General features: G+C 37.8%; 1 protein-coding gene across 7 annotated transcripts in view; it reads left to right on the top strand.

The window, feature by feature from the left end:
• Positions 1-12,630, top strand: part of LOC114471872 (triple functional domain protein-like) — a 145,821-nt gene that overhangs the window by 91,256 nt on the left and 41,935 nt on the right. For all 7 annotated transcript variants that reach the window (XR_003675038.1, XM_028460842.1, XM_028460843.1 and 4 more), the window contains exons 13-21: positions 113-235; positions 2,555-2,746; positions 4,002-4,171; positions 6,181-6,355; positions 7,175-7,370; positions 9,719-9,885; positions 11,045-11,164; positions 11,257-11,448; positions 12,404-12,553. Coding sequence is in view for 6 of the 7 variants with exons in the window: in XM_028460842.1 (XP_028316643.1) it covers positions 113-235; positions 2,555-2,746; positions 4,002-4,171; positions 6,181-6,355; positions 7,175-7,370; positions 9,719-9,885; positions 11,045-11,164; positions 11,257-11,448; positions 12,404-12,553 (1,485 nt within the window). In the remaining variant the exon portion in view is untranslated. The remainder of the gene's footprint in view (positions 1-112; positions 236-2,554; positions 2,747-4,001; positions 4,172-6,180; positions 6,356-7,174; positions 7,371-9,718; positions 9,886-11,044; positions 11,165-11,256; positions 11,449-12,403; positions 12,554-12,630) is intronic.

Below are 12,630 nucleotides of genomic sequence, written 5' to 3'. Positions count from 1 at the left end.
TACACAGTTTGATATAAAGTCCTCCCCATGCCTCGCAGTATCATTCCCACTGTACAGCGCCCTCGTGTGGTTTCCTTGGTAACGGTCCTACTTGTTGGTCTTTGTGGTGCAGGTTCTGGACTGGATAGAAAACCATGGCGAGGCGTTCCTCAGCAAACACACAGGGGTGGGAAAGTCCCTGCACAGAGCCCGAGCTCTGCAGAAACGCCATGAGGACTTTGAAGAAGTGGCTCAGGTAAACTATTGACCAGGGTTGGGGTCAATTCCATTTTTCAATTACAATTCCATTTTCGATCATCCATGTTCAATTATAATTCAGTGATGAATATGATAACCTGCATTTTTTTTTCCCAGTTACAAATATCATCATCAAACTTTATTTCGGACACATACTGTACATCAGTGGTTCCCAATCTTTTTTGTCACGTGTACCCCCTTTTGCATTTTTGTCAAATCATTTGTACCCCCTCTTTATATCATAAGTACCCTCTCTATAATATGCCAAGTTTTGTCAAGTTTTGGATTTGAAAATAAGGGAAATTTTCTGGTGCCCACTACGAGCCATCCCACCCGCCCAACTAAGCTCCAGTATCAATTATATTTTAAAATAGGTGTATAAGAAATCTAAATACCCACTTGTCAACCACTTACTAAATACAATTATGTGATTAGAATCTGGTAGGTCAACCTTTATTAACAGCTGCACAATATGTGCACTCAGAAATCATCTAACTGAGCTTTTCATGTTGTTCTGAGAAGTAAAAGCAGCGACTCCTAAAACTAGTATTTTGATACATAATAAGCTATTATATATATAATATATATATATATATTGATATATGAAATATTATAGTTTTTTATATCGCCAAAATAGAAAACTCGATACATCTTGAATCTCGATATATCGCCTATCACTAATTCCTAAATTATAAAACAGCCTAAATGTGTATATGAAGCACATGTGTTTATTTAATATACTTACAGTTTATATACAAGTCAACAAGTTGCATATTTACTGTTGATTTCACGTTGCTTGTCTTTAAGTTAGACATTAACATTTTATTTTCATTACATATTTTCTTTTAATTTCCCATACTCACTCATGTGGTTCTCTGGTATTCACTAATGACTTATTAGACACATTTATTAGAGACTTTACATTCTTTAACACTTTTTTAAAGCAGTGTATGTTTGTGACGCTTGTGATTGGCTGATTTTTCATGGTGACTTACGTGGTTCCTTCCGCTGTGGTAGACGTTAAAATCTCAGAATCTAACAGAACGTGTAACTGTGTCCCATCCTGATGGTCTTTAGGAAGATGAACTCTCTGTCACATTTTACAACATATTTACACCAGTTCTTTGTTTTTTTTCACCGCAACGTCTTCATTTATCATCTCTGTTTTGAGTTGTTTCCGGGTTTGTTGCCGCTGTCAGCACTAATCTCGCGAGAACTGCCACTCAGGCCATTTCAGGTGGTAGTTCTCGCGAGGTGAGTGATGGCATTCAGTTTAGTAAGGTATCTTTTAATTATTATTACATTAAAATACGGGATGTTTACGGGAAAACACTAATACGGGAAGATGGCGGGAAAGAGGGGTAAAATACGGGAGTTTTTACCCCAAAACGGGATACTTCACAGGTATGATAATATGGCATGCGTTTTATTTTGTGGAACAACAAGATCTCCTAAACCCTTAAATATGTCTCTAACATTGGTTCCCTAAGGCTTAATCTACAAATTCAAAACAGTGAGTGGAATTTAAACTACAACTTTTATGTGATTACTTCAATAGTAAGTAAATATAGTGTCCTTCTCAAAATGTAGCTAATTATTGTCTCCTATTGTCAGAAGTGTGATAAATTGGCCTCTATAGCAGAAAATAATCATGTTTCAATAAATTCCAAGAAAATATTGTCCCTTTTTTTTAGCAATAGTACTGTTAGTTTGTGGTGAATTTGTCCTAAAAAAATGCCTAGGACCTAGGAATATTTCCTGATTATTTTTAAATTAATTGATAAATCTTTCTGAGTACCCCCTGCAATGTACTCCTGTACTTTTAGGGATACACCTACCATCATTCAACACATACATTTTCCTTTTCCCCTCCTCACCCCACCCTATAACAGAAGACCAGATAACTCAAGAATTACAGTTCACAAGACACACACACCAAAAAAATAAATAAAACAAACAAACAATGATAATACAATACAATTATATCACATCAACAAATATCATCTGCATTCACATTTTCCAAATAAGTCAGAAGGTTGCCAGACTTCATAAAATGTTTGTATTGTTCCCCTTGTAGAATAATGAATCTTCACTAATTGAATAAACTACGTGACCTCTTTACATACGTGGGTGGTAAGGAGTCTTTCCACTTTTGTGAAATCATCTGTCGAGCAAGAATAGTGCAGAAATCTAACATATTAGCCTTTTTCTCACCTAAATTGGCAGCCCTCACAATCACTCTAAATACAGCAATAAATGTACAGTTTGTTGTGTTGTTTTTTCTCAGACTAAATGTCCCCTGGTCTCTCTGATACAGAATACGTACACCAATGCTGACAAGCTGCTGGAGGCTGCTGAGCAGCTGGCCCAGACGGGAGAATGCGACCCTGAGGAGATCTACCAGGCTGCCCACCAGCTAGAGGACCGCATCCAGGACTTTGTTCGCCGCGTGGAGCAGCGCAAAGTCCTGCTGGACATGTCTGTGGCCTTTCACACGCACGTCAAAGAGGTGGGCACACAGGGCAGTACTGGGCTGTGGATGTGGATGACAGCTTTGGCTACAAGAGGGGAAATTATAACCATTCATTAATGGAGGGAGTGTGTGTTGTTTGTTTTTAGATATAAAGTAAAACGATATTACAATAAGCTGCTAACACATCCTTCCATTGCACACACCCATTTTACACAGGACCTACAGAGATTAAAGACAATACATAAGAATAAAACAGAGCAAGATAAGAAAGACACATAAAAATAGAAGGAATAAAAATAGCTTTGTAAGTTAGTTTTTGTAAACTTTTTTTTTTGCCTTGTCTGCACATGCTGTCAAAGGTCAACAGTACAAGAAGTGCACTCTTTTTAAGACAGCAGTGCATGTTTTGTTATTGCAATTTAAGAAATGAATTTATTTTATTGCATACTGGTAATTGTGACCATCACCAGCGCTCTCTAGGGAAGGGTAAGAAACACTTTATTAAAGGGAGGATATAAAAACAGAGGGCAGTGTTACACCTAGGTGAGGGGGAAGGGAACAGGGAAGAGGGAGTCAGGGTAGGATAGTTATTTTAGTCATATTTAATTTTGTTGTCCAAATCTAAAAGGAATTTTACTGTCTCAAAAGGGATGTCAAACCCATTTGATATGGATTTAATCTCAATTGGGCCATAGATTTTATGTGGGAAAAAGAACAATTTTAACATTGTTTTGCCGTTGTTTTTAATATCAGTCCCTGCTGGATCTTCACTTTAAAAAAAATCTGGATTTTGTAACCAATTTTTCTGTATTTTAGAGGAATTTCTTGGAATTGTTGGTGAGAAATTGCAAGATTTGTGGAAAAATTGAGAGCTCTTTCCACCATTTGCAATTAAAAATGATGAATGCATTCATGTGACATAAACAAAGGAAAACAGCAGCCTCTTAAAAATATTGCTGAGTTTCATTAAATTGGTGAATATAAGATATCTACAACTGGATTATTTGGTAATTTTCACAATAATTCATGTTTTTTCTGTAATATTTTCTGTTTCCTGCTGACTGAATTGGATGTTCTAAAAGGCTGGATTTAGACTTCAGGCCTTGAGTTTGACACGTGTGGTCCTAAAATATGACTAAAACTAATGGAAACTCGTCAAAAGATAAAAACAAATCTATAGTCTGCTGTAAAATTAGATTTGAATAGGAACAAAAAAGTTATGAAAGCAAATATAAGTAATTTAAACATTAATAAGTGTGATAATTTCATAAGTTTGGAACTTCTCCTGTAGCTGTGGTCTTGGCTGGAGGAGCTCCAAAAGGAGCTGCTGGACGATGTTTACGCCGAGTCCGTGGAAGCCGTCCAGGATCTGATCAAACGCTTCGGCCAGCAGCAGCAAACCACGCTACAGGTTACCGTCAACGTCATCAAGGAGGGGGAGGACCTCATCCAGCAGCTCAGGTACCCAAGCACCGACTGACACCTCCACTTTCTACACCCACTACTACACCACAATGTAGGAACCAATCTTACCCTACAGGCAGCAACAGGCCACATGAACGCTGTTCACCTCTGTGAAATTAAAATGTAATTTGACAGTTTTAAAGACATACCACTTGTTTTTTAGTTGATTCTTGAATTACAATTCGTTTAGTTTAGTTTATTTGAACAATTCACATTCATAATTTTTACAAAACACAGGATACATCATGCGACGGGAATGAAAGTTCAAAGGGAGGAGGCTGAAGCAAGAAAGCTTATAGGCTTCTTCTCCATATTCATTTGTCATTACAAACATACAAGTAAAGAAGAGTAAAGCATTTTAGGACATTTTGACATCACATACAATTATCACAAACTACACACATTGATCCATGCATTATATTGGTGTTTAATATGGGTGGTAGAAAAAATAGATTTGACGATAAATCACGATATTACGTCGCGCGATTCTCGGATCGATTCAAAATGCTTTCATATTGATTTTATTTATTTATTATTATTTTTTTTTTTTTAACCTTTATTTAACAAGGAAAGCCTTTTCAACTGCAGGAGACCTTGCAACTGCGCTGAAACCTGGTCATGTTGACCAGCTTGTGTTTTTTCAATAAAATCTAAAAAGAAAGTACTAACTTTCTGCATTTATTTTTTGTTTTAGGCATATACAGTACCTCAGTTAAGTAGCACTAAAGTCATAGTTGGTTTAAAAGCCACAGGCAGATTGTATGTTATTTTATTATTTTAAGTTGTTGGCACATGACTTGTTAAAGCCAATGTTTTGAGTGTAAAATATGCCAATAAAATATATTTCATACATTATGTTCTCATGAATGTGTACACATTTACAGGTTAGTTGTTTTTTAAGTCATATACATATTAAAAATCACAATAATCTGCATTAATTTATTTGCATTTCCTCCTCCCATATTTTTGCTGTCCCTGTGAATATACTATACATATTCATCAGAGGGGAACGCGTTAAATGGAATGAGGGCGTATTGGGAAGCGCAGCAGCAGCAGCGTACTCCTGATTCCCTGGGCTTTGTACTCCATAATAACACGTGGAGTGACGTTTGCTCACGTTTTAATACCACTAAACCTTTAGTGAATCCGCCCCTTAGTGTTCTATCCTCTGTCCTCTTTCCTATCTGTGCTGCTTTGTCTCCTCTGTGCATTATTACAATGACTTCACTGATGTGCTGCTGTGTTCAACCCATGTCTAATTGTGTGCTGGTGTTTGTGTTGCCCTCGGGAGGCGGCGCTGTCATGCCCACTCTCCTCTGCATGCCATACCGTGTGTGCGTGTGTGTGCGTGTGTGTGCGTGTGTGTGTGTGTGTGTGTGTCAGAAGCACCACCTGACCTCCACCGGCTCTGCTTACTCATATTTAGCCTCTTGTGTGTGTGTGTGTGTGTGTGTGTGTGTGTGTGTATGATGATGATAATGAGTCACTGTCAGTGAAAGCTGTCTCACTTTTGCACTCGTTAATTTTAACTCTTTGGACTCTCTTTGGACTCTGCCGTGTGTCGCGTGTATTTTTCATTGTATTTATTTAGCTTTGACTTTCACCTTCCCACCGTGCCAGATTAAAAAGGAGCAAAAAGCAGCAGGTGGTGGCATGTGCACCTTCTTGTTTTAACATATCTACCTCACACCTCTGCTGGTGCTATTCAGAGCTGCGTATGAATTCATTTGATCCATCACTTGTGTCGATTTACAGAGATTCGGCATTTCATTTGTTTGTATCAGTTTGTCGTCCATCCTTCAGTCAAACCCGTTTTAATGATTTGGAAAGGAAATAATCAGATTTAGTGTTTGGATTCATCTGAAAGGAAAGGATGCTGTTCTAGTGTTTTTCTTAGAGCAGTCCACATCACCTCAGCCTGAAGGTGTCTCCTCATTACTGACTATTATTGTACAGCACACTGCACGCTCGTGTCCGTTCTGACTAATTGTGTGTTTCTTTCCCAGGGACTCTGCCATCTCCAGCAACAAAACACCTCACAATAGCTCCATCAACCACATTGAGAGCGTTCTGCAGCAGCTGGATGAGGCCCAGGCACAGATGGAGGAGCTCTTCCAGGAGAGGAAGATCAAGTTGGAGCTCTTCCTGCAGCTACGCATCTTTGAGAGGGACGCCATTGATGTAAGTGTAGAAACAATGATAGATTTGACTGTTCAGTTTATCTACTGGAGAGGTGAGCAGCTTCTGTCACAGCGGGGGGGGCACTAAAATATAATGGTCAGATCTGAGGGCCACATGATACCAATTCATGTGGGCATTTAGAAAAATAACCAGTCTGAGCATTACAAACCTGAAAGAAAAAAAGGTGCTCGTTTTGTATATATATATATTTTTTAGGGAATATTTGTTAACATTTTGTGTGTTTTTGGAGTCATTTTGGATATTTTTGTGCAATTTTAGGAGTAATTTTGTAAATTTATTATAGCTGTACGTATTTTTAAAGTCATATTGTGTATTTTTTTAATGCTTTGTGTGTGTTTAGAGTCATTTTGTAGATTGTTGTTATCGTTATGTATGTTTTATATGTCATATTGTGTATTTTTGTTGTTTTGTGTGTTTTTGGAGTCACTTAGGCAATATTTGTTACCATTTTGTGTGTTTTTGGAGTCACTTAGGGAATATTTGTTTTCATTTTGTGTGTTTTTGGAGTCATTTTGTATATTTTTATGCAGTTTTTGAAGTTGTTTTGTATGTTTTTAGTCATTTTGAGCAATTTTCTTGTCATTTTGTATATATTGCTGTTATTTATGTGTACATTTAAAATTGTTTTGTGTGTTTTTGTGTAGTTCTTGCATATTTTTTTGCTAATTTCCACAAAATTTGACCATGTGACCTCCATGTGTGATCTCCTGCCTTGGGCCTGAAGAACTTTTTCTTCACTCTTTGCGATGCTTTTCTCCGGCATAGTGAAAACAAAACAATATTCTCCTCTGCCCTCAGATCATCTCTGACCTGGAGTCGTGGAACGAGGAGCTAACGGGTCAGATGACGGACTTTGACACGGAGGACCTGACCCTGGCTGAGCAGAGGCTGCAGCATCACGCCGACAAAGCCCTGACCATGAACAACCTGACCTTCGACGTGATCCACCAGGGACAGGAGCTGCTGCAGTACGTCAACGAAGTCCAGGCTTCAGGTGAGTCTGTAGACCATGTGCAGTGGTCTACGGTGGAAACAGGATGCAGCTGGCTCTGTTCTCTGCAGAGCTTCACACTGAGTCTGTGTGGGTGTCAGGGTCAGATTCAGTGCGTGTTATGTGATGAGAAGCACCCACACACCAACTATAACAACTCACCTGTGATCTCACATGCTAATAGGCCTACTGCCAAACAGCAGAGCCCACACAAAGCAGTTAATAACGGCAAGATGCTTTTATCGAAAAAAAGGAGCATGAATGCTCAGATATACAGGGGGTTTGAGGATTCTGCTGCACTGCGTCTTTAATGACCTAAGACAGGGGTTTCACACTCCTTTTAGTTCAGGGGCTGAATATGGACCACTTTGATTTTATTTAACAATAACTGCACTCACGTGATATAAACCAGGGTTCCAGCGGAGCCTTAAAAAGTCTTAAAAGGCATTAAATTCATGAATCTAAAAATAACTACTTGTCATTAAATGTCTTAAATCAATAAAATTTTTCAAAAATCTTAAATTTTAACACATAAGTACGATTTTATGATCGTAATTAATCTCACATTTAAAAATAAATGGTAACATTTGTTTAAAAAAAAAAAAAAAAACAACAAAAAAATGTATAAACAACATGGTTGTTGTTTTATAGATTTCTGGCTATTTTTTGTAGGTATCTTGTGTTTTTGGAGTGATTTTGATTCTTTAGTCTGTTTTTTTGTGTATTTTACTGTAATTTTGTGTATTTTTGCGTGTTTACTTTGGGGGGCCGCCTGTTGTACGTCTGCACCAGACACTAGAAAATGTTTTACACGAACCCTATGTAATCCAAATATATTCACTGTGAAGTTGGTCTTAAATTTAATTTCAAATGGCAATAAAAAGTCTTAAAAAGTCTTGAATTTAATTTGACTAAAGCTGTAGGAACCCTGTAAACAAAGGAAAAATGCAAACCCCTAAAAAAATTGTTGAGTTTCATTAAAATGGTTTATTTGAGAAATTTACAATCTGATTATTTGGTCATTTACACAACAATTCATGTTTTCTCTGTCATTTTTACTTTCTTCTGCGAGAGAATTGGATGCTCTACAGCAGTGGTTCCCAACCAACTTTGGATCATGACCCCATTACAAATTTGTGGTGACCCCCAAAGACTTTTTTCTTTTTCTTTCTAGAATTAGTTTTTGATGACGTTTGTTATCTTGTGTTACAAATGCTGATCAGACAGTATTAATAACAAGTTGTGTCAGCTCAGATATTATTATCCTCCGCAACAAAGAGTGACAAGGGATATAGGTTTGAGCTCCGTGCGTCCGTCCGTCTGAGTTAAAAGGGACAGCTTTTCTCAGAAACCGTTTAAGATACGATAACCAAATTTGATGTGTGGCTTCAGGGTATCAATACCTTGATGGAGTTCGAAAATGAGAAACGCGCAATTATTTTTTCCGGAGTTATTGCCCTTGTTCCATTTTTTTTTACTCTGTTCAAGGAATCTTCAATGGGGACAGCTTTTCTTTAAAACCATTTAAAATAGGATAACCAAATTTGGTGTGTGGCTTCAGGGTATCAATACCTTGATGGAGTTCGAAAATGAGAAACGCGCAATTATTTTTTCCGGAGTTATTGCCCTTGTTCCATTTTTTTTTACTCTGTTCAAGGAATCTTCAATGGGGACAGCTTTTCTTTAAAACCATTTAAAATAGGATAACCAAATTTGGTGTGTGGCTTCAGGGTATCAATACCTTGATGGAGTTTGAAAATGAGAAGCGCGCAATTATTTCTTCCGGAGTTATTTCCCTTTTTCCATTTTTTTTTTACTCTGTTTGAGGTATCTTCAAAGGGGACAGTTTTTCATAGAAACCATTTAAGATAGTCAGTAATTTTATATTCTGATGTGATAATATTCTCTTATGTATACATCTAAGTTCTTAGATTTATGACAATTAGGAAAAGGTTGTGAGTTATAATGAGAACCAATCTGGCGGGGGATGTTGATGACTATGGGCTCTATTCTCCCATGCACGTAAGCTTTTTGGCTCCTTGGCGCTTAAGTCCAGACGGGAGAATAGAGCCCTATGTCTTCTTGTTTAAACTAGATCTACAGTATATTTGAGAAGATGAAAGTATAGAACACAGTTGTTTAGGATTGTGCGTTTTTCATTTGAAAAAGAACAATAATTTACTAATTCAGTTAAAAATTAAACATTAATTATCTTTTTTGACCCCATTTAAATTCCACATGGGGTCATGACCCCAAGGTTGTAAAACACTGCTCTAAAGGGCCGAATTTGGCCCCTGGACCTTGAGTTTGACACCTAAGAGGACATGTGTTGTGTAACCACCCTCTTCCAGGTGTGGAGCTGCTGTGTGACAGGGATGTGGACATGGCCACCAGAGTTCAGGACCTGCTGGAGTTCCTTCACGAGAAGCAGCAGGAGCTGGATTTAGCAGCTGAGCAGCACCGCAGACACCTGGAGCAGTGCGTCCAGCTCAGGCACCTGCAGGCTGAGGTCAAGCAGGTAAGATCACTTATAATTGTAATCACGTAATTGGTAATCGATTACAATGTTTGGCGTAAACATAGTTGTAGTAAAACCTTGCTGTTATAATCGTAATTGAATTGTAAATGAGTTCAGATAATTGACTTTGTAATTGTAATAAACATGAACATTTTATTAAACTGTCCTTTACAATTTAGTTAAACTCAAACCTGTGGTACCATATTTCAGTTTTATGTCTTACACATACGTAGTTATTCATTATTAAAATATGTTATATCAACTTTTCCCACTACCAACTTCTCTTGAGGATCATTTTACCATCTAAAAAAAAAAAAATTTAATATAGGGGTGTACAGACCCCACACCAAAAACATTGATACTAATATTTTCATTGATTAGAAAGCCTAACAAGGTAACCAAAATATTGTAAAAATGTCATTGATTCCAACCCTTGGCAAGTAACGTTACAGTAATTGAGTTGTTTTTATGGGTACTTGTACTTCTCTGAGTATATTTTTAATTCAGTAATTATACTTGTACTTGAGTACGTTTTAAAAGAAGTAAAGTAAATAATTACATTTCTACACCCCATCGTTACTGAGTAAATTATTATTATTTGTTTTAAAATGATCAACGGACATTGTGAAACTGATTGATTGATTGATTGATTGATTGATTTATTATTATTATTATTATTATTATTATTATTATTATTATTATTATTATTATTATTATTATTTTATTTTAAAAAGAATTGTACATTTTGACAAACCTTTTATTTAATACAGATGCCTTTGTGGAAAATAAATTAAGCTCTAATTATGCAAGATTTAATCTCTTTCTTTTTAAATTTATATATGAGATGTTTACTGTACTCAAGGGAACCATGGCAAGATTTATTACCAAAAATCAACACGGTGGGTGAAAGTAACTAGTAACTTTTACTTTGAGGACTATTTAATTGAGCTACTTTTTACTTGTACTTGTACTTGCGTGCAATTTCAATCAAGTAACAGTACTTCTACTTGAGTAGCATATATCAGTACTATTTACACCTCAGTTGGTAAGACACACAATCACAAAGCTGCACCAGGCGCCCCCTGCAGGATTACACTTTGTACGTCCACACACAGCACATTTCCAGTTTAATGTGAATCATGTGTGTTTACATTTTTAGGTTCTGGGTTGGATTCGAAACGGAGAGTCGATGCTGAACGCTGGTCTGATAACAGCCAGCTCGCTGCAGGAAGCCGAGCAGCTGCAGAGAGAACACGAGCAGTTCCAGCATGCCATCGAGGTGACACAGCGTTTGATTATACAGTCAGGTGTGCGTGCAGAGTGCTTCAGGCGGTACCTCTTCTCACGCTCTATTTCTTCGTCTTCTTCCAGAAAACTCACCAGAGCGCCCTGCAGGTTCAGCAGAAGGCTGAGGCCCTGCTTCAGGCCAACCACTATGACATGGACCTGATCAGGGACTGTGCAGAGAGTGTGGCCTCCCACTGGCAGCAGCTCATGTTGAAGATGGAGGACCGACTAAAGCTGGTCAATGCATCCGTGGCCTTCTACAAGACCTCTGAGCAGGTATGTGTTGGACATCTGCTTGTGTTCGTTAAACAAGTGGTTCTCAACCTTTTCAGCCCACGATCCCCAAAATAAAGGTTCCAGAGACCAGGGACCCCCACTGTACCTGAAGGTGGTTGAACACAGACATGAACATTGAAGAACAGTCATGTGGAGACAGGACCATCTATAAGGGGGAATAAAGGGGAGAGATTTTTGGGGTCCATCCATAAAATCAGCAAAAATGATGGTCCATTGTTTTATGAATCTGTGATAAACACATGTATTTATTTATCTGAATAATTTCCACTGTTATCCAGTAAATGTTTTTATTATTTGGTCCATAGTATATAGTCATCTTAAGGACAGAAATCCTTGTTTTAATCAGAAATAAAATGGGTTAAAAGTGACCAAAAATGGTGGAAAAGGTGATGAAATGGGATTAAAAAAACCACAAAAAATTGGTTAGAGCGGCAAAAACTGACAAAAAAGGTTTTAAAAAGGGCTTAAAGTTTCAACATTTGAACAATTAGTTTAAAGTGACAAATAATTGGCATGACAGATGGTGAATGTGGTTAAATTGGCTAAAAAATGCCTGAAATACGGTGAAAAGAGGTTAAAAGTGACACTAATGGGTCAACATATGTGACATTAGGTGGAAAACATGGTGGAAAGGGTTTATAAGCAAAGAAAATGTCTTGAAAGTGGAAAAAATGAGAAGGAAAATCGTTGAAATTTGATGGAGAAGTGGCAGAAGTGTAGCAAAAATCCAACAAGTTTGTTGTAGCTGCAGAAAAGGGAAAAAATAAGCAAAAATTGGTTCAAATTGTTAAAAAAAATATTCATAGTTACTTGAAGACATCTGGCGACCCCCTCCTGGTTTCTGACAACCACAAATGGGGCCCCGACCCAAAGGTTGAGCACCACTGCTTTAAAAGGATGGCCCTGTATAAAAGGCGGGGTTTCCTGTGCACAGGTGTGCAGTGTGTTGGAGAGCCTCGAACAAGAGTACAAGAGAGAGGAGGACTGGTGTGGAGGAGCTGACAAACTGGGACCCAACTGTGAAACGGATCACGTCTCCCCCATGATCAGCAAACACCTGGAGCAGAAAGAGGCTTTCCTGAAGGTGAGGGGTCACTACGACACACGCTCCCACGTCTCCTCAGACAGCTTGGATCAATAATTGCATCATGTGCACTAATG

The sequence above is a fragment of the Gouania willdenowi genome, chromosome 11 (assembly GCF_900634775.1).
Source record: "Gouania willdenowi chromosome 11, fGouWil2.1, whole genome shotgun sequence".
Taxonomy (NCBI): Eukaryota; Metazoa; Chordata; class Actinopteri; order Blenniiformes; family Gobiesocidae; genus Gouania; species Gouania willdenowi.
The sequence above is the reverse complement of the archived record's forward strand: the minus strand, read 5'-3'. Positions and strand labels throughout refer to the sequence as shown.